This window comes from Hypanus sabinus, chromosome 2 (assembly GCF_030144855.1).
Source record: "Hypanus sabinus isolate sHypSab1 chromosome 2, sHypSab1.hap1, whole genome shotgun sequence".
Classification (NCBI taxonomy): Eukaryota; Metazoa; Chordata; class Chondrichthyes; order Myliobatiformes; family Dasyatidae; genus Hypanus; species Hypanus sabinus.
The window spans coordinates 23,310,180-23,332,999 of NC_082707.1; the positions used below are offsets into that span (position 1 = coordinate 23,310,180).

Here is a 22,820-nt window from a genome sequence, read left to right on the forward strand (position 1 = left end):
GTGGTACGGCTTTAATTCTGAGCGGAGTCTTCCAGTTAGTCAGGGTTCCTGTGCAGTAAACCGAGATCTGCATAACATGCCCTGTCTGGGGCAGTGGGAGAGGCAGGTACATTCGGAACATTTAAGAAACTCTTAAATGGGCAGGTGGATGAAATAAAAATGGAGGGCTGTGTAGGAGGGAAGGGTCAGATTAATTTAGAATGGGTTAAAAGGTCAGCACAATATTGTGGGCCAAAGGGCCGAAATGGTACTGTGGTGTTTTCTGTTCTTTTGTTTCAAAGCAGCTTTGACTACAGAATACATGCAGACATTTGTGAGATGTGCAGTTGTATTGTTAATGCAGTATAATTCTCACTGCAGGCACTCCAATACAAAATTCCTTGAAGGATCTGTGGTCAATTCTTTCCTTCCTGAAGCTGAAACCATTTACAGACAGACAGTGGTGGCATCGGACAATACAACGTCCTGTAACCATGGGGGATCAACATGGCCTCAAGTAGGTGATTTTTGAAACTATTTGGTGGGGATTGAGGGATAGGAATCTTGGGTGGGTAAAGACTATGTGTAGGGAAGGAGAAATTGAATATGCTTTCTGAGCAAGGGGTTGGTCTAAAGTTAGCCAGAGGATGAGACCAGGGGAGGGAGCGGTGTGAAAGAACAGCGATCCAATGTTTGTTAGGAACACAAGGCTGAGTACTTGAGTGCAGTAACTTGGAATTGGGGAGGATGGATAGGGACTGGGAATTAGTCAAGTTGGAAGGGGGCAGTTTCACTTGGGGTAATGTGTATGTTTTTACCCATTGCTTTTCTGTAATCTAACTGTGCATCCATCCTGAATCTTCAGATGGAGCATTTGTAGCTTCATAAATTTCTTGGTGCATGGAGATCTGGGAACAGGTAACATATGGTTGATCCACTTCAATGGACAATGCCCATACTTCCACATAGGGAGAATTCTAAATTAGTTCTCATAATAACAAAACATCCCAAATAAAATGTCCAGAATCTGGGAGATAGTGAATTTTATGGAGTTTGAAATTTTCTGCCACTTGGAGAATGGGAGGCAAGTAAGGAGCAACAGGAACAGAAGTGGATGATAGGACCCTTGAGCATGCTCCTCCATTCCTTGACTCATCAAAGCTTTGCATTAACACTCCTCTCCTGTTTCCTCTCCCCACATCCCTCACCTTTATTCCGCCTGTACAGAGATGGAAAGAGTCACAGGCCTCCGAAAGGAACAATTTCTTCTTATCTCTGTTTGAAATGGGAAACTTCCCTTCAGGATCAACTCTTCAATCCCCCATTAGGTCTTGTATAGCATAGTGGTTAGCACGACACTTTAAAGTACTGCGGACTTGGGTCAAATTCCTGCCGCTGCCTATAGTGAATTTGGACATCCTCTCGGTGACTGTGTGTGTTTCCTCCGGGTGCTCCAGTTTCCTCCCATAGTGCAAAGATGTACCGGTTAGTAGGTTAATTGGTCTTTATAAATTGCCCCATTATTAAGCTAGAGTTAAATCAGGAGTTACTGTACAACACAGCTCAATAAATTAAATAAATATATTTCAATAAGACCACCTCTCTTCCATATTCCTGTGAATGTAGATATAATTGCTCAGCCTTTCTTCATGTGTCAGCCTCTTTATCCCATTGAATCATCGAGTGATACGATGCAGAAAAAAAAGCTGTTCAACCCTGTTGGTCCGTGCCAACCAAGATGCACAACTTACCCCACATTTGGCCCAGATCGTCTAGATTTTAGTTACCTATGCACATGATCATAGGTATTTTAAATGTTCTTGCTGCACCTGTCTCAATCACTTTCTCTGGCTGCTTGTTCCATTTATACACTACTTTCTGTGAAGAAGTTATCCTCAAGTCCCTTCTAAATAATTCCCCTCTCACCTTAAAACTATGTCATCTAATTTTTGGTTCCCTGGGGTAAAGACTCTGTTCCTGTGAATCCAATAATCCAGAGAAATTGAAACCAAACCATCTCCATGTAATGTCCCCGTGCTTTTAGGTACATCTAACCCTATGGAAACGAGAAGGCTTCCTACCTCCTCTGTTTGTATGTTCATTCCTCAGGCGGCTACAAGCATTGATAAACAACATCACATTGCGAAGGACCAAAACGAGCAAAGTAAACGGCAAGCCTGTGATCGAGCTGCCTTCACGCAAGGTCTTTATTCAACATATCACGCTGTCCGACGAGGAAAAGCAAATATATGAATCTGTAAAGAACGAAGGTCGAGCCATTATTGGCAGGTGAGGATCCAAGAGCACTTGGGAGAGTGGGTGTTGGTTAATAATCAAAGTTCGGAGTAGATCTGTTATCAAAGTACATACATGTATGCCCCCTTGAAATTCGTTTTCTTGCAAGCATACTCAGTAAATCCAATGAAAGACTGCATCTTAACAGGACAGACCAGCAAGCAATGTGCAAAGACAACAAGCTGTGCAAATACAAAAGAAATAATAATAATAAATAAACAGTAAATATTGAGAACCCATGAGATGAAGAGTCCTTGAAAGTGAGTCCATAGTGGGAAGAGTTCAGTGATGGGGCAGGTGAGGTTGAGTGAAGTTGTCCCCACTGGTTGAAGGGCCTGATGGCTGAGGGGTAGTAACTGTTCTTGGACCTGTTGGTGTGGGTCCTGAGGCTCCCATACCTACTTTCTGATGACAATAGCAAGAAGAGGAGATGACCTGGGTGGAGTAGGTCCCTGATGATGGATGCTGCTTTCCTGTGACAATGCTCCTTGTAGGTATGCGCAGTGGTGGGAAGGGCGTTACCCATGATGGATTAGAGCATATCCACTACTTTTTGCAGGATTTTAATACTTTTGCTTTGCCACATTTTGTTCCACGTAAAGCCTTGAACATTTAAGATGCTGGTCTTTTATTTGTATTGTAACTTTGAGCAGTAAAGTGGCAAGTTTTGGTAAGGTTGCATTTGTATTTGTATGCATACCTAATCCAATATATTTTCCAAATAGTCTTTTATTTCCTAGTTATGGGAAATGCATAGAGTTGACAGCAGTTAAGAGAGTGTATAAGTTAGAGGTGTAAAATAACCAAGACTGCATAATGTTGGAGTGCTGAAATTGGTCAGTGTATTTTCAGGGCAAACTGAAGAAAGTCATACAGCTTGGAGACAGGCTCTTTGGCTCACCATGTCTGTCCTGACCATCAAGCACCCATTTACACTAATCCTCCTCACCATTCCCCACCTTTCCATCAACAACATTCAGCTTCTGCTTCCAACTTACAACGAGAGACAATTAACAGTGGCGATTTAATCTAAGGACCCACATCTCTAGAACCCACATGCTCTGCCCCAGGAGACAGTGGAGGCCACGTCTCTGGATGCATTCAAGAGAGAGTTAGATAGAGCTCTTATAGATAGCGGGGGTCAAGGGATATGGGGAGAGGGCAGGAACGGGGTACTGATTGTGGATGATTAGCCATGATCACAGTGAATGGCGGTGCTGGCTACTCCTGCACCTACTGTCTACTGATGTGTGGGAAAACCAAAGTGCCTTCAAAGCTCAAAGTACTTGTGTTATCATAGTATGTGTAAATTATGCAACCTCAAGGTTTGTCTGCCTACACGGAGCCACAAAGCAAGAAACTCAAAAAAAGACTTAACACCCAATGAGCAGAGAGAGGGGAAAAAAAAGCAGGTCATGCAAACAATAAAGCAAGCAACAGGATTCAGAATGAGACTGAGTCCATCAACTGAAAGCATGGAGCAGCCGGAGTGGGTCCATATCCTCAGTCTCAGTTCATCACACAGTGGGGCAAATTCCCGCAAAGCTTGCGGGCACTAAGCCTGGAGCAGCTGGAGCACGGCTCGATCTCAGTGGCAGTGAACCTGACCCAACCCTTGCCTCTAGTCCCTATATCCTGCCTTTTCAGTCCATCTGGCCATGTGACCCGGCGTTAAGTTGTCTAAACACTAGGCTGTCCCTCCCACTCCTCGCACTATCAGAGGGGGAGCATGCAAGCTCCAGGTGATGGCAATGAGTATAAAATTTGGGAAGCCCTCTTGAGTATAAAAGTTGGGAAGTCATGTTGCAGCTATATGAAACTTTGGTTGGGCTATATTAGGAGAGTGGTGTTCAGTTCTGGTTGCCACATTATGAGAAGGATGTGAAGGCACTGGAGAGAATGCAGAGGAGGATCATATTGCCTGGATTAGCTATAAAGATAGATTGGACAAACACGGATAGTTTTCTCTGGAGCATCAGAAGCTAAGAAGCGTCCTGTTGGAGGGATACAAAATTTATGACAGCACAGATGGGTAGGTAGAGTTTATTTTCCAGGGTGCAAATGTCTGATGTAAGAGGACAGGCATTTTGTTTATACAATGGATGCTATAAACAAAATATTCTGCCAGGTGAGGTGGGGGAAACAGATTCAATACTAGCATTGAAACATGCACATGTACAGGCAAGAGGATGGAGTGACTGATCATGTGTAAGCAGATGGGTTTAATATCATGGTTGGCACAGACATACGGGCACATGGGCCTCAATGAAGGGATTGCATCAACCCAGCTGCATTGTATAGCCAACAAGAAATCTTGATAATTATTCTGATTTAAAATTTTAAATCGCTATGTGAATCTAGTCATTTTTCCTTTCTTTTCATTGTTGGGGCGGATGACAGGAAGTTTGTTTCTAATTGTTTTTGGACTCATTTCTAACATTATAGTAACCGTGGGGTGCATAAGTAAGGCAGACGGCAGGAGGCTTTTCTGAAGCATCTAACTGAAATAGGACAACCTAGATTTAGGTTAAGGGATAGGAAGCTTAGAGGCAACTTTCTTCACCCAGAAGTAATCACTTGGGTATACCGACAAGCATGGAGATGTGTGCAGTTTTGGTCGCCGTTTTTCAGGATATACTATTGGAGTGAGGTAATCTTACCAGGCCTGTAACATAAATTATTGATCCTATTGTATTTCTTTGAGTGGCCACACGAAGATAAGACTCGGGGTTCTATATAATGAAATGCCGTATACAGTGATAATAAATTTACTTTGAATTTTGAACTAATAGAGGCAGAGACGCTCACACCATTTAGGAACTTTTGGGACAAGCTGTTGAATCACTGAGGCTTAGAAGTCTATAGGCCAAGAGTCAGTCATAGGATTAATATAGACGGGTGCGTGATGGTTGACATTGAAATGGTGAGCCAAAGAGCCTCTTTATTTTCTTTATGATTCTTTGATTCTTGTCTTCTTTTGTTCTGGCTGTTTTTGGTTACCTTTGTCTTTTTACTTATCAGGAAATGCATGTTTTCATTCACTGAGGAATTCAGTCCCTAGCTCTCATTACGTGCTGCTCTCAAATGAACGTGTTTCAAGGGTTAATGCTTGTCTCCATTCCAATGTTATTTTTGCAGATATTTCAGCGAAGGATCCGTTTTCACACATTACGCCGATGTTCTAGCCATCCTGGTCTGGCTGAGGCAGCTGTGCTGTCATCCACGTCTGTTTGCAAACTCTTCAGCTGTGATAGGCTCTACAGGTAGGAGCGCCGTCCTGATAGGGTTTCACCCCTGAATGAAACGGGAGACTAGTTCAGACATACCCGTCTTCAATTTATTAAAATCCATGAGGAATGGGGCAATGTGGTAGGATTATGCAGCAGGTCAGGCAGCATCTGTAATGTTTGGCTTGTATATATCCCGCTTCTTTTAAACTTGCCATGTTCACCAGAAGATTATCAGTATTGCAGTGCGGCATGTAAAATCAAAGTGCAGTAGAAGTTTGCTTGCATAACATTCAGTAGTTCAGAGCAACTGCTGGTTCGGCACCACTGAAGACCCTTTGGTGCTGGGTTATTGGAGTAGTACTGTAAACATATTAGTTTCTGTATCAAACTATCATTATGATAAACAGTGCAATGATCTGGTCAAGTCAAGTTGCTTTTTATTGTCATTTCAAGCATAAGCTGCTGGTCCAGTACATAGTAAAAACGAAACAACGTTCCTCCAGGACCCTGGTGCTACACAAAACAATACAAAACTACACTAGGCTATGTGAGACAACTCAAGGCTACACTAGACTACGTAAAACATCACAAGAACTACACTAGACTACAGACCTACACAGGACCACATAAAGTGCCCAAAACAGTGCAGTAATAATTCTCCAGATAGACTTTTCCTAAATTCTTCAAATATATAGCATCGAAGTGCACTGGTCCAACCAGAAGCAAAAGCTGGTGAATTCAGCAGGTTACGAGCTGTCAGTGGGGAGAGACACAGTTCTATTTGAGGATGGTCCATGACCTGAAAACTTGACTCTTGTCTCTCTGCACATGTAACAATACTTGACTGAGTGCTTCCAGCAACCTATTTTGTTCCATACTTCTAGCTTCTGCAGATTCTGCTGCAGGAGTTTGCACAATTAGTTACAAGGATTGATATTTCTGCTAATTGTACTAAATACATTGTCTCCCCATTCTCCTTCTCTCTCTTTTATTTTTGCATTATCATTCTTTCTTTTTCTCTGCCCCTGTACCTCACCCTTCCTCATCGCTGCCTCACCCTTCCACCCCTCTCTCTCATCACTCCCTTTCTCTTGTAGACAGTGCCACTCCTGATGAACTGAGGGAGAAGTTGGTGAAGAAGATCAAACTAGTTTTGAACTCTGGCTCTGATGAAGAGTGTGCTATCTGTCTGGAATCACTAACTTTTCCTGTAATTACGCACTGTGCCCATGTTTACTGCAAACCGTGCATCTGCCAAGTTATTCGGAATGAACAGGTTAGTGTGACGATATGGAACTGTGTCTGTACTTCCAGGGCTTTTGGAGATTTCTGAGAGTTTATGTTAATTCTCTTGTATAAAATTCTGCTGGGTTTCTTCAGATTGGAGGAGCAACACCTTATGGATATTTCTTCCCCCTTCCACCTTCACTCTTACTCCATCCCCTACTCTGACTCCCTTCTTACCCCTTCTCTTTTCCTCACCTTTCTGTGACCTCCTGGTGCCCCCCCTTTTCCTATGGTTCACTCTTCTCTCCTATCAGATTCCTCTTTCACCCTTTTGCCTTTCCCACCTATCACCTCACAGCTTCTCACAGCATCCCTTGTCTCCCCAATCCAGCTACCTTCCCCCTCACCTGGTTTCCCCTCACCTGGCCCATATCCCTCCATACACCTCTCATCCATGTACCTGTCCAAGTTGTCCTTAAATTTTAAAAGTGAGCCCACATTTACAACTTCATTTGGCAGCTCATTCCACACTCCCACCACTCTCTGTGTGAAGAAGCTCCCCCAATGTTCCCTTTAAATTTTTCCCCCTTCACCCTTTACCCATGTCTTCTGGTTTTTTTTTTCTTCCCTAGCCTCAGTGGAAAAAGCCTGCTTGCATTCACTCTATCTATACCCATCATAATTTTATATACCTCTATCAAGTCTCCCCTCATTCTTCTATGCTCCAGGGAATAAAGTCCTAACCTATTCAACCTTTCTCTGTAACTCAGTTTCTAAAGTCCCGGCAACATCCTTGTAAACCTTCTCTGCACTCTTTCGACCTTAGTAATATCCTTCCTGTAATTCAGTGACCAAAACTGCACACAATACTCCAAATTCGGCCTCACCAATGCCTTATACAACCTCACCATAACATTCCAAGTCTTATACTCAATACTTTGATTTATAAAGGTCAATGTACCAAAAGCTCTCTTTACTACCCTATCCACCTGTGACACCACTTTTAGGGAATTTTGTATCTGTATTCCCAGATCCCTCTGTTCTACTGAACTCCGCAGTGTCCTATCATTTACCTTGTATGCTCTACCTTGGTTTTTTCTTCCAAAGTACAATACCTCACACCTGTCTGTATTAAACTCCATCTGCCATTTTTCAGCCCATTTTTCCAACTGGTCCAAATCCCTCTGCAAGCTTTGAAAACCTTCCTCACTGTCCACTACACCTCCAATCTTTGTATCATCAGCAAATTTGCTGATCCAATTTACCACATTATCTTCCAGATCATTGATATAGATGACAAATAACAATGGATCCAGCACTGATCCCTGTGGCACACCACTAGTCACAGACCTCCGCTCAAGAGAAGCAATCCTCCACGACCACTCTCTGACTTCTCCTATTGAGCCAATGTCTAATCCCATTTGCTACCTCACCATGTATACCTAGCGACTGAATCTTCCTAACTAACCTTCCATGCGGGATCTTGTCAAAGGCCTTACTGAAGTCCATGTAGACAACATCCACTGCCTTTCCTTCATCCACTTGCCTTGTAACCTTCTTGAAAAGCTCTAATAGATTTGTTAAACATGACCTACCAATTATTTTGTTTATTTTTATTTTATTATTATGTTTTCAATTATTTATCTTGGTGACAGCCAATCTTATGAAGTTGTGTCTTGAGTATTTAATGCTTCATTTTCACAATGTCAATACAAAGTAGTTTTGCTTTGTACAGTATGTTATGGGTTCTCTTTGTTCTTGGTTTGTTAGAAATGCAGAATTAATCATTTATTCTTAAATGGTCATGAGGTAAACCATCAAAGTCAGGTTTAATATCATTGGCATTATGTCATAAATTTATTAATTTTGTTGCAGCAGCAGTACAATGCAATAGAGAGATAAAAGAAAACTGAATTACAATAAGCTTATAAATAGTACAGACAGGCAGATGTACTTTATTGATCCAGAGGGAAATTTGGGTTTCGTTACAGTCGCACCGACGAAGAATAGAGTAGAAATATAGCAATATAAAACCATAAATAATTAAATAATAATAAGTAAATTATTCCTAGTGGAATTAAGTCCAGGACCAGCCTATTGGCTCAGGGTGTCTGACCCTCCGAGGGAGGAGTTGTAAAGTTTGATGGCCACAGGCAGGAATGACTTCCTATGACGCTTAGTGTTGCATCTCGGTGGAATGAGTCTCTGGCTGAATGTACTCCTGTGCCTAACCAGTACATTATGGAGTGGATGGGAGACATTGTCCAAGATGGCATGCAACTTGGACAGCATCCTCTTTTCAGACACCACTGTCAGAGAGTCCAGTTCCATCCCCACAACATCACTGGCCTTACGAATGAGTTTGTTGATTCTGTTGGTGTCTGCTACCCTCAGTCTGCTGCCCCAACACACAACAGCAAACATGATAGCTCTGGCCACCACAGAAGTAGTTAAATAAAATTAAAAAATAGAAATAATGAGGTTGTGTTCATGGGTTCAATGTCCATTCAGATGGCAGAGGGGAAGAAGCTGTTCTTGAATCGCTGAGTGTGTGTCTTCAGGCTTCTGATTCTCCTTCCTGATGGTAACAGTGAGAAGAGAGCATGACCTGGGTGATGGCAGCCTTTCTGCAGCACTGCTCCTTGAAGATGTCTTGGATACTTCGAAGGCTAATGCCCATGACGGAGCTGACTATGTTTACAACTCTCTCTAGCTTACTTCGATCCTGTGCACCACCCCCCTCCCCCCACGTCCATACCAGCTGGTGTGCAGCCAGTTAGAGCTTAGAAATCTATAGCATATAACAGGCCCTTTGGCCCACAATGTTGTGCCAACCATATAACCTACTGTAGAAACTGCCTGGAGTTTCCCTACTGCACAGCCCTCTATTTTTCTAAGCTCCATGTACCTATCTGTGAGGCTCTTAAAAGACCCTATTATATCCGCTTCTACCACCGTCGCTGGCAGTACACTTCACACATCCACCACTCTGTGTGGAAAAACTTACCTCTGACATCCTCCTTGTACCTACTTCCAAGCACCTTAAAACTATGCCCCCTCGTGTTAGCCCTGGGAAAAAGCCTCTGGCTATGCGTATGATCAGTGCCTCTCATCCTCTGTCGCTCCAAGGAGAAAAGACAAATTTCATTCATCCAATTCTGATAAAGCATGCTCTCCAATCCTGGCAGTATCCTTGTAAATCTCTCTATAGAATCCACATCCTTCCTGCAGTGAGGTGACCAGAACTGAACACGGTACTCCAAGTGGGGTCTGACCAAGGTCTTATAGCTGTAACATTACCTCATGGCTCTTGAACTCAATCCCATGGTTGATGAAGGCCAACACACCATACAGCTTCTTAACAACACCGTCAATCTGTGCAGATGTTTTGAGTGTTCTCTGGACATGGACCCCAAGATCTCACTGATCCTCCACATTGCCAAGAGTCTTACCATTAATTACCATTCTGAGCTCAAATTTCACCAACTGAAATGAACCGCTTTAAAACTTATCTGGGTTGAACTCCGTCTACCACTTCTCAGCCCAGTTCTCCATCCTATAAATGTTGCGTTGTAATTTCTGGAAACTCTCCACACTATCCGCAACACCCCCGACTTTTGTGTCATCAGCAAACTTACTAACCCACCCTTCTACTTCTTCATCCAGGTTATTTATAAAAACCACAAAGAGGAGGGGTCCCAGAACAGATCCCTGCGGAACTCCACTGGTCACCGACCTCCATGCAGAATACGAACCATCTACAACCACCCTTTTCCTTCTGTGGGCAAACCAATTCTGAATCCACAAAGGAAGGTCTCCTTTAATCCCATGCCTCATTACTTTCTGAATGAGCCTCACATAGGGAACCTTATCACATGTCTTTCTGAAATCCATATACACTACATCCACTGCTCTACCTTCATCAGTGGGTTTTGTTACATCCTCAAAGAATTCAATCAGGCTTGTAAGGCACAACCTGCCCTTGACAAAGCCGTGCTGACTATCCCTGAACAGATTATGTCTCTCCAAATGCTCATAAATCCTGCCTCTCAGGATCTTCTCCAACAACCTGCCCACCACTGTACTAAGACTCACTAGTCTATAATTTCCTGTGTTATCTCTACTCCCTTTCTTGAACAAAGGAACAATGTTTGCAACCCTCCAATCCTCTGGTATTTCTCCCATCCCTATTGATGATGCGAAGATCATTGGCAGAGGCTCAGCATTCTCCTCCCTTGCTTCCCACAGCAGCCTGGGGTGGAATGGTCTCCACTGTATGTCTGTAGAAACTTGCCAGTGTTTTTGATGACATACCAAATCTCCTTAAACTCCTGATGAAATATAGCCGCTGTTGTAGCTGCATCGATACGTTGGATAGAGCTGAGTCCTTCATAGAGCTACGTCTGATGGCAGGAAGGGCAGTTTGGAATTGAAGTAATTTGACGACCTGAATCGTGAGGCGTGGCTGCTTTTCTTCTCTCGAGCACAATTGGCATCTCTCACTGGTCATTTTTCTAAGTGGTTGTCAACAAATGATCAGGAGGAACTGGTTGCCTGAAGAACCAAATCAGAACGGAGAAGTTTTTACTTTTTACATACCTGTACGTCATCTGGAATTCACGGTCTGAGAGGGAGGTGAAGGCACGTTCAGTGGAACAGTTGGAAAGGGAAACAGAAGGCAGAAAAGTGGGATCAGTTAGATGACTCTTTCCCAGAGATAATAGGTCAAATGTCTGCCATGTGAAGGCTTGATAATTAGATTTAACCCTGTCTGATTTGTACTTCAATGCTGAGCATTGTTTTGAAGCAAAACTCACATCATGTCATTGTGGTAGTTGTGACACAAATTCAGCAGTGTTGTTTGAAATAAGGTCCTCTGTTATTTCACTGTAAATATAATTTCACCGTAAGTATCTGCAAAGAATTTTTAAAATAATTCATGCAAATTCAGTCACTTCTCACAATGGAAGATTATTTTATTTTTAATGACGCTAAACCCACTCATGAAATGATAGAAATTATTGGAGCCAGGGGCTTCCTTTGATCATTTCCAAACTGGGAACATTATTTAGTATTAAGTGCACAGCATAAGGTACAAAATAACAGCCTATGTGGTTGAACCAATCCTGTAGGAATCTGCATGGATGCCTATAAATGAGGTCTTTCTTAATTTACTGCAGCCACTAATACGTACTGCAGTGTTGGTGCTGTAATCTTAAAAGTTTCAATAGCAATGCTTGCAACAAACACAAAATGCTTGAAGAACTCAACAGGCCAGGCAGCATCAATGGGAAAAAAAGTATAGTTGATGTTTCAGGCCTTGCTTAATGGTAACAAAGGAGTGGTGATCATTAGTAAACAAATGATTAAATGATTGGTAAGTTATGTGTGAATGACTGTTGTAGGATTTACTCTGACCTGTGTTTCACTGCGTAAATTACTGCGGGGAGGGGAGGATTACTGTATCATAAACATTGGGATAAGAGATTTAAAGAGGATAGCTTTATTGTCACTTGTAGTGAAATGCATCGTTTGCATTAGCGATCAACATAGTCTGAGGATTGTGCTGGAACTGTATGTCTTTGGAATGTGGGAGGAAATCGGAACAGCCAGAGGAATCCTGTGTGGTAGCAGGGCGAATGTTCAAAGTTGCAGAGGACAGTGGGAATTGAATCCAGTGAGGGATCACTGGTACCATGCCCCTCATAACAAAGCAAAATCACTTTGTACCAACATTGTGAAAACAAAGCATTAGATACTGAAGATACAACTACATAGCAATGGGAAATTGTTTAACTGAGTGGACAGAGGTGGCTTTTCACCAGTTGGGCCTAATCAGCGCTGTGCTTGTCCTGCTTGATTTTGGTAGCCCACCGCCAGGTGCCCCTTGTGCAGGACAGAGATCCGAGTGGAACAGCTGGTGGAGTGTCCTCCTGAAGAGGTGGCTCCGGCATCACTTGACAAAACCCAGCAGGCCTGGGTCTCCAGTTCAAAGGTGAGACAGAAGCCTTTCATATTCGCTACACATTTGTGCGAGAGATGCACTGCTGTCAGGAGTGGATTGCAGCAATGTCATCTGTGGAATGTGAACCTGTAGTTTTTTGGAAAAGCCGGCTGTTGCATTGTTCATGATCTAAGCAAGCTTATTTCTGTTTCATTGCACCTGACAGTAAGTGACAGTTGTGTGCTCAGATATAATCCCGGAGTAGAGACTGGCCGAATCACAAAATGCGGGCAATCCAGTTTGTCGCGACTTTGGGATTATATCTGAACTGTAAAGTTTCCATTTACAGTTGTTGGGGGAGGGGGGAGTGCAGTAGGAGGAGATTGCACTGTCCAAGAGAACACCAGTCGAAAGCATTTGTAGGTCTGGAATGCCTTTCACATTTTTTTAGGGTGCTTCATTTAATATGATTTACATAAAATGACCTTGTAATATGAATTCTTAATTTTGTGACTGGAAAGTCTGGTTTGATGGTAAACTGAACTGAAATTCCTAAAAAGGACTGGAGAATAAAATACATAGGGTTTTCATTTGTTCTGAAGGCATTGTTTCTCATGCGTGACTTTGCATCGTAACAGAAAATTATCCATTTAATTAGCCATATGACATAAGAGCAGCATAAGGCTATTTGGCCCATTGTGTTTGCTGTGCCATTTAACCATGGCTCATTTTTTTTCTTCCACATTTTCTTACGTTCTCTCCGTAACTCATAACCCCCACTTATTAATTAAGAACCTATCAATCTGTCTGAAATGCACTCAATCACTTAGCCTGCACAGCCCTCTGTGGCAACAAATTGCACAGATTTACACCCAGCTGAAAAAGCTCTTTCTTGTTTCACTCCTGACTTATATGGTCAAAGTGGTTTCTATATTTATGCTTGGACTGATCACCCACACAGCACATTTACTGAAGTTTCATTAAGCTCTCAGGAGTAATGTTATGGTGTGTTTTTTTTTTGCCTTGTGCAGAGATCAATTTTGATGATCCCATTTCTTTTGTGAACTTCGATTCCCCAGTGTAATTATGCACTTCGAATAACCTTGCTTCGTATAAGCACAGGACTCCTGACGCTGTTTTTCCTTTTTCTCCACTGATTTCACAAGATAAATTGCTGTCTGTGTTTAAATTCATGGCCCAGAGATGATCTTTTTTACAATCATCCAAATGCAAACTGGTGGGCGTGGTGAGCATATTATTTAATGGAAGGGACACTGGAATGATTCTGAGGGATGCGGACTGTTAGAAGGAGATGCTGTCGTAATGAGGGACAGTTCAGAAAGCCTTGAGAGAAGTATTTCAGTGCATCATCTGATACCGAGTCGGATAATTTTGCTGTCTCCCCTTGCAGGTGGATGCCCTGATGCATTCATTGATTGAGCTTCGAAAGCAGGACCCCACCGTGAAGAGTTTAGTTGTCTCTCAATTCACGGCCTTTCTTACTCTTATAGAAACTCCCCTCAGGTAGGTGAAATCTTGGCCTATTGTTCCTTTTTCTCCTTTCTTTGATTGGCAGTAGTTAGTGTTTAGGAACTCTGTTGTACCCCCTCTCTAGTAAGTCATTTTTAATCAAGAAAGCCAAAAAATATGCTCCAAGGCTCTGTACATTCATAGTAAGAAGTTCTTACTTTTTGTGGTCAAATCCTGGTGTAAATGAAGGCCAACATGGTTGCATTGTTATCAGGAGCAGGAAGAGGGCACATTATTTTATTTAGAGATACAGCATCGTTACAGACCCTTCTGGCCCAACGAGTCCGCATTGTCCAAGTACATCCATGTGACTAATTAACCTAACCCTTGCGACTTTGGACTGTGGGAGGAAACCCACGTGGTTAACGGGTGAATGTACAAACTCCTTACAGCCAGCAGCACAATTGAACCTGTGTCGCTGTACAGCATTTATGCTAACCGCTACATCACAGAGCTTCCTCAATTATTAGTGATTCTCTGGCACTGGCTGTGTGGAAAGGAATGGAGGCAGATGAGTGCTACTTCCCCAGGTAGGCTACCGCAGGAAGGGTTTGGAGAATGGTAGCAGAACTGTTGTAAGATACAGGCAGAATGCAGAGGATTAGGTTATCTTTGGCATAATTATGACATGCTAACGACACAGCAGGGGTAAAATCCAGTTTTGAGTGGATGAGACAGGGAACTCCCAGTTCTGTGCAGGAGGCTCCAACCTGTATAGAATTTTAAGTCAAGTCAAGTCAAGTCAAGTCATTTTTATTGTCATTTTGACCATAACTGCTGGTACAGTACATAGTAAAAATGAGACAACGTTTTTTCAGGACCACGGTGTTACATGACACAGTACAGAACTAGACTGAACTACGTAAAAAAACTACACTAGACTACAGACCTACCCAGAGCTGCCTTTCTCCCAGTGTTGGATGGGCTGGTCCAGTGTGAAATATGTTTGCTTCCAGCTATTGAATATGGATAACGTGATGTGTCGCTACTGTGTTTATTTGATATCTGTCTCTTCCTCTTCAAGGATTAAATGTTCAGATATTGGATTCTTGTTGGCACAATCAATTCCCCCTAAAAATAGTGCCTTGAAAGTCTGTCTTGGGTGACAGTGTGGATGTCAGATCAGCTTGTGCTGCAGAGAACACTGGGTTAGGTTAATGATTTCATTAGCAGATCTCCCTTTAACATAAAGGTGGATATAAAAAGACACAGGAAGTAGTTTAACACAACCTTCTCACCTCTAGCAAGGTCTCAAATTTCTTTATGATATAGAAGGAGGCCATATGAATCTCTGGCTCACAGAGCAATCCTTCCAGTTTAAGATGGCGCTACTGAAGACATGCGACAGTTTACTGGTGTTTCGAAACCTAAGGAATTTGATTTAAAACATGTTAGCAACACTTTTTTAAAGTAAGTTGTAGTAAACTACCAGATTAACAATGAAGCGAAGTTGAGAGATGTGCCCTGCTGGTACGTTGCAAAATTGGAGCGGTGCTGGTTGGAGTGAATGATTCGGAGCGGAGAAGATAGGACAGCTGAGTTCTGATGCCTGTCCGGCTAATCTGGGTGTGAGGGTGGATTGCTCTAAGCGCTGAGATGATTTGGAGAGGTCGAGAACTACGACTTTGGCAGTGAAATCCAGGTCCGAAGCAAACCGCTGGGCTGCATTTTCTAGGCTCAAGCGATTTGCCATAGCAGGGCCCAGGTCCTAATGTGAGGTACAATATGCTGTTTGGGCAATCTAGAAACTGGTCCAGATAGATTGGAAAGGCAGGGTGTTCAGAGTCAGGTGAGGTTCGAGCATTCTGGGAGGTGAGCCGATTTGGAGAGGTCAAGAATGGCTTTCCTGGGCCTGAAGTGATTTGTCGCGGCAGGGCCCAGGTCCCATTACAAGGTTCAGACAATTTAAACGCTGGCCAGATAGGCTGGCAGCTGCTCTCTCCATGACACTAAGGCTGTGAGACTGTCCCTGGCCATTATGCTTTGTGTCTGCAATCTTTGCTGCGGTTTGTCCCACTAACATGATGAGCTGAATACCGAGGCTTTGGCCTACTCTGCACTGCTCCACGGATTTGGATCTCGGGACTCAGTTTGGTTCGGAATGCTTGTTGCTTGCTTCGATCGTTTGCATGATTTATCTCTTTTTTTTTCCTCTTTCTCTGTGGCCACTGGGGGTTGGTCTTATTTAGAAAAAAATTAATTGGCTTCTTTCAGGTTCTTTGCATTGTGGCTGCTTGTAAGCAAACTAATCTCAAGGTTGTATCATTTGTACGTTCTTCGATGATAAATGCACTTTGAATCCTTGAATCTTTGTTCCCCTCACCGATTTTCACTGAGACCTGTTCTCCCCCACATTCCCAAAATGCTGAAGGAACTCAGCAGTCAGGTAGCATCTATGGAAAAGAGTAAAGAGTTGATGTTTTGGGCCGGGACCCTTCTTCAGTGCCCTTCATCCTCAAAGAGGGGCTTGGCCCAAAATATTGACTGTTCACTCTTTTTCATAGTCACTGCCTGGCCGGCTGAGTTCCTCCAGCATTTTGTGTGTGTTGCTGTGAATTTCCAGTATGTGTAGATTTTCTTGTGTTTGTGATTTACTTTCTCTCCCCCCCCCCCCCCACCTCCCAATTCCTGCCAGCTACCACTCCCAACCCCTTCCAGACCTTGCCAGCCAGCCACAGGCTGTTTATACTGGTCAGTTAACCCACCTATCTGTGTGTCATCTGAATGAGGAGGAATCCAGAGAGGCCAAGGGAAGCCCACAGGATCACAGAGGAACGTGCCAGCTCTGCACACTCAGCACCTGAGGTCAGGGTTGAACCAGAGTAGCTGGAGGCGTGAGGCAGCTTTACCTGTTGCGCCACTATGCCCTCATGGTTGTACGAAGACAGAATTATGCCTTTGACATGAGGCTGCCCTTAAGTCAAGGCTAAGTTCAAATTAGAGGTACATCACCACATATTCCACATGGGCACCCTGACTTATCACTGTCGTACTATCAAACAGATCTCTATCTGTCCTTTTTCTCTTTGTTTTCTTTCCTTTTGCAACTGGCCTTTATCACTCTATCTCTGCTCCTCCCCGTCCCTGTCCTTCTGCCCATTACTCAAACATTCTTCCCAATGCTCGCTCCATTTGTTCCGTGCTCTACCTTCCTCTCCTATCATCTTCAGCCCTTTGCTACTCTCGCCCAGCACCTGCCAGCTTCTGGCATTATTCACACTCCCCGCCCACCTCATCGGCCTATCCCGCACTCACCTGGATCCACCTGACCGCTCTCGCTCCATCCCTTAAACTGGTTATCTCCCCTCTCTCTTTCTGTCCACATGAGGGATCTTCACCTGAAACACCAAGTAAACGTCCACCCCTGATGTTCTCCCTTCTCTCTTTCCCATCAGGCAGGGGATTACAAAAGTCTGAAAGCACATTCTCAAGGACAGCTTCTACCCTATTGTTACCAGACTCTTCAATGGACCTCTTGTACGATAAGATGGACTCTTGACCTCGTAATCTACCTTATTATGATCTTGCACTTTATTGTTAACCAGCACTAATTTTTTTTGGTATTTTTACACTTTATTAGAGTCATAGAAAAACTACAGCACAGACAGAGGCCCTTCGGCCTATCTGGTGTGTGCTGAACCATTTAAACTGCCTAACAATTCTGTATTATTATTGACTTGCCTTATTCTACCTCAATGCCCCGTATGAAAAGTTTGCAAGACATGCTTCTCATTGTATCTTGGTATATTATCTTTTCTCTTCATAGATACGGGTCAGATCTGCTGAGATGCCCCTGTGTTTTGCACTTTAATTAGGTCAGCTTTTACGCCAGGCTTCAGATGTGGGCTTTGGTTGGTTTTGAGGCACTACGGAACTGCACCAACCCAAGTGACAAGATTGACAAGGTTAACGTGTACGTCTTTTTACTTCTGTTTGTGTAGACAAGAAGGCTTCACCTTCACCCGTTTGGATGGCTCAATGCCACAGAAGCGACGGATAATCGCCATCGAGTCCTTCCAGAGTAACAGTCCGGGCTCACCAACCATCATGCTGCTCTCGCTAAAAGCTGGCGGAGTTGGACTGAATCTCACAGCAGCTTCTCGGGTATTCCTCATGGATCCTGTAAGTAGTGGCCAGGAAACCTTACACCCATTTACTTCAAGAATTCATGTAGGCACAGCCTTTTTAGGCAAAATTAAACATCTAATTGAGTAGTTTCAATTACGTTGGCTCAGTATCAGGTGATGCTCTTCGTCCTTATTGGTTAACAGGGCCTGAAATCCTAGTTTATAAGCTCAGTTCACCTCATTTCCTGTCCAAGTGTCTATTAACAAAATTACTGGAGAAGATGAAAAGTTGGGGAATCCTTTCTATGGTCAATAGCAGTCTGAATCCAATAGCATCATTGCTTGGAGTAAGTAAACTATAGGACATAGGTTAACAAAGGGGGAGAGAAGTTATTAATGAGCAACTTGCACCCGAACTGTCTGTATAAACTGGATGAGCAAGTCTCTCCACTGTTGCATCTAGTGGAAAGATTAATAAAGGCTTTCAAGGACATGGAATAAAGGCATTTTGGCCCACGGAGTCCCTACAGGCCATCAGTTACCTGTTTACACTAATTCCATTTAATTCTTCCCCACATTATCAACGTCCCCTCTGACCTACTGTACACACTAGGGATAATTGACAGTGGCCAATTAACCTACCAGCCTGGGATAGGGAGGAAAGTAGGGACCACACAGTAACAGGCAGAATGTGCCAACTCCGCTCCGACAGGACTGGAGGTCACAACTGAACCTGAATCACGGGAGTTGTGAGGGTTTTCGTGCGTTATGAATTTCTTTTGGGTCTTTGTGGGAAACCGTATTGACAGAGGCTACTGTCTGCAACTAGGCTTTGTACTAACAATGCTCTTCCGGCATTATCCATGTGTCCTAGGCTTGGAATCCTGCTGCTGAGGATCAGTGCTTCGATAGGTGCCACAGGCTGGGCCAGACCAGAGATGTCGTCATCACCAAGGTAACTGTAATTCCACTTCAGAAGGACGGGGGGGAAAACAACTGTTCTCTCAAGCCATTCCGGTCGTCAGTGTGAAAACCAACACAGCTGCAGCAGCTGGAAATCTGAAATAAAATCAAAAAATGCTGAAAACACCTGGCAGGTCGGGCAGCCTCTGTGGGGGGAGCTAACAGAGTTAATGTTTTGGACTGAATCAGCAAACTCGGGCCAACTGAGATCTGGGTGTGATTGGCTAGTTAGAGAGAGGTCGAGGGTGGACTCTTGACCTCACAATTTACTTTTCTCCCCCACTTCATTGTATACCTGCACTGCGCTTTCTTTGTAAACGTTACACTTTATTCTGTGTCGTTTCTACAACATAGAACAGTACAGCACTGGAACAGGCCCTGCAGCCCACAATGTTGTGCCAAACCAGCTAAAATGTAAATCAACCCCCCCCCAAAAAAAAAAACTCATCCCTCTGACCTACAGAATGTCCGTATTCCTCCATTTTTCTCACAATCATGTGCCGATCTGAATGCCTCTTCAAAGTCTCTAATGTATTTGCCTTTACCACCATACAGGCAGCACACTCCAGGCATCCACCACTCTCTGAGCAAAAAACTTACCCCTCACATCTCCTTCGAACCTACCCCCTCCCACCTTCAGTACATGCTTTCTAGTACTAGACGTTTCTACCTTGAGAAACAGATACACCCTGTCTACTCTTATCTATGCCTCTCATAATCTTAATCTTAAAGTCATAATCTATCAAATCTGCCTTCAGCCTCCTACGCTCCAAAGAAAACAGCCCAAGTTTGTCCAGCTTATCGTGGTAGCACATGCACTCTAACCCAGGCAGCATTCTGGTAAACCTCTTCGACACCTGACTGACCTAGTGCCTAACTGACCTGCCCTTTATTCTAAATCTGGCTCCCAAATTCTAGATTGTTCAGCATTCCTGTAAGAGTTTCATGAATTTAAATTGGATGTTTTCTAAATACAGACCCATTTTATTTGATCTCTCCTCTTATGATGGACATGCTGTTGCAGGAACCCCCTCTACTTTATCTCATCTATGGGAAATACATCCTCTTTCAACTGTACACCCTTCTCAAATCATGGTCTTACTAAGGTTCTGTATAATTGCAAGAAGCTGTATAGTTTTGTATTACTCTGTATAATTTTAAAAGAGGATTTGATGGCAAAAGTCATGGTCCTAACGTATCATTTGCCCTCCTAATTATCTACCACTCTTGTATGTTAACTTTCATAACTTGTGTACAGCTAGGTCTCTGATCATCAGCACTTCAATCATTTAAAAAATATGATTGCTTCAGTGGTTGGTAAGTTGATAGAAAAGATCCTAACAGGCAGGATTTATGACCATTTGGAGAGGCATAATATGATTAGGAATAGTCAGCGTGGCTTTGTCAAAGGTAGGTTGTGCCTTACAAGCCTGATTGAATTTTTTGAGGATGTGACTAAACACATTGATGAAGGTAGAACAGCAGATGTAGTGTATATGGATTTCAGCAAGACATTTGATAAGGTACCTCATGCAAGACTTATTGAGAAAGTAAGGAGGAATGGGATCCTAGGGGACCTTGCTTTGAGGATCCAGAACTGACTTGCACATAGAAGGCAAAGAATGGTTGTAGACAGGTCATATTCTGCATGGAGGCCAGTGACCAGAGATATACATCAGGGATCTGTTCTAGGACCCCTTCTCTTGGTGATTTATATAAATGACCTGGAAGAGGAAGTGGGCTAGTAAATTGGCTGATGTCTCCGAGGTTGGGGGTGGATAGTATGGAGGGCTGTCAGAGGTTACAGCAGGACATCGATAGGATGCAAAACTGGTCTGAGAAGTGGCAGATGGAGTTCAACCCAGATAAGTATGAAGCTGTCATTCCTTTTGGTAGGTCAAATATGATGGCAGAGTATAGTATTAACGGTAAGACTCTTGGCAGTGTGGAGAATCAGAGGAATCTTGGGGTCCGTGTTCATAGGACACTCAAAGCTGCTACGCATGTTGACTGTGATACGGTACATTGGACTTAATCAACCGTGGGATTGAGTTCAAGAGCCGAGAGGAAATGTTACGGCTGTTTAGGACCCTGGTCAGAGCCCAGTTGGAGTACTGTGCTTAGTTCTGGTCACCTCACTACAGGAAGGATGTGGAAACTATAGGAAGGGTGCAGAGGAGATTTACAAGGATGTTGCCTGGATTGGGGAGCATGCCTTATGGGAATAGGTTGAGTGAACTTGCCCTTTTCTCCTTGGAACGACAGAGGATGAGAGGTGACCTGATAGAGGTGTATAAGATGATGAAGGGCATTGATTGTGTGGATAGTCAGAGGCTTTTTCCCAGGGCTGATATGGCTAAAACGAAAGGGCACAGTTTTAAGATGCTTGGAAGTAGGTACAGAGGGAATGTCATGTAAGTTTTTTACGCAGAGTGGTGAATGCATGGAATGGGCTGCCGGCGACTGTGGTGGAGGCAGATACAATAGGGTCTTCTAAGAGATTGCTGGATAGGTACATGGAGGTTGGAAAAATAGAGGGCTATTGGGTAACCCTAGGTAATTTCTAAAGTACATGCTTGACACAGCATTGTTGGCCGAAGGGCCTGTATTTTGCTGTAGGTTTTCTATGTTTCTTTTTGAGCATTTTAAAATCTATTTTAGCACCTGTGGATCCAGCTACTGTCCTCTAATGACTTGGAAGAACAGTAGGATGTGTGGAGCTCTGTTTTTTTACATATGACCATTTTGATTTGTGTTATGCCTTCGAAATTAAATTCTTCATTCCATTAAAGCTGATTGTAGTTTGCAGAATCTGTGTCATTGTTTAGTAAAACTTCCCTTTTTTTTACGTTTGCAGTTCATTGTGAAAGACTCTGTGGAGGAAAATATGATGAAGATTCAAAACAAGAAACAAGAACTTGTTGCAGGAGCTTTTGGATCCAAACGACAGCGGGAAATCAAGCAGGGCCGGATTGAAGAGATCAAGATCTTGATCAACATGTAATACCAGTTTCTGCTGACTAAAATGTTTTATTTCTTTCCTTCCTTCCAAGAAATCTGACCAAACAAATTTGAATGAGAAGATATCTTTAATACAAATCATTTAATGACTAACAAAAATGCGTGTATAAAACAAATCCAGTTTAATATATGTGCCGTTGTTCTTCTGATGGAGGAGATGCTGCATTCAGAAGAGCCGACCCTCAAATGCAACATCAAACCGCAGAGATTAAAGTAATTTCTGTCAAGGGAAATCTGAACGTACAACCTGTACTTGTTCTTGCAATTCTTCCTAATTCAGCAGGTGCAACTCCGAGCAGCTGCTATTTCATCTCACTAACAATTTTGGGAGTGTTTTTGTGTGACTGTTGTGCTCGCAGACAAATGCTATGTAGGCCATTACTCTTGCCCTCAAATCCTTCCTTAAAAGGGATGTCTTAAAAGGGATGCACGGAATTCAAATGGGTATGTCAAACTTTGAGGGCTATAGATATGGTAAATGCAAGCAGGCTTTTTCCACTGAGGTTGGGACAGACTAGAATTAGAGGTCATGGGTTAAGGATGAAAGATGAAACATTTAAGGGG

General features: G+C 43.2%; 1 protein-coding gene across 2 annotated transcripts in view; it reads left to right on the top strand.

Moving 5' to 3' along the window:
• Positions 1-22,502, top strand: part of hltf (helicase-like transcription factor) — a 73,910-nt gene extending 51,408 nt beyond the window's left edge. For both annotated transcript variants that reach the window (XM_059993339.1, XM_059993346.1), the window contains 9 exons: positions 361-496; positions 2,089-2,268; positions 5,413-5,537; positions 6,602-6,780; positions 12,601-12,726; positions 14,087-14,199; positions 18,147-18,327; positions 19,147-19,227; positions 22,093-22,502. In XM_059993339.1, coding sequence (XP_059849322.1) covers positions 361-496; positions 2,089-2,268; positions 5,413-5,537; positions 6,602-6,780; positions 12,601-12,726; positions 14,087-14,199; positions 18,147-18,327; positions 19,147-19,227; positions 22,093-22,239 — 1,268 coding nt within the window. In that variant the 3' untranslated portion in view covers positions 22,240-22,502. The remainder of the gene's footprint in view (positions 1-360; positions 497-2,088; positions 2,269-5,412; positions 5,538-6,601; positions 6,781-12,600; positions 12,727-14,086; positions 14,200-18,146; positions 18,328-19,146; positions 19,228-22,092) is intronic.
• Positions 22,503-22,820: the final 318 nt, after the last annotated feature.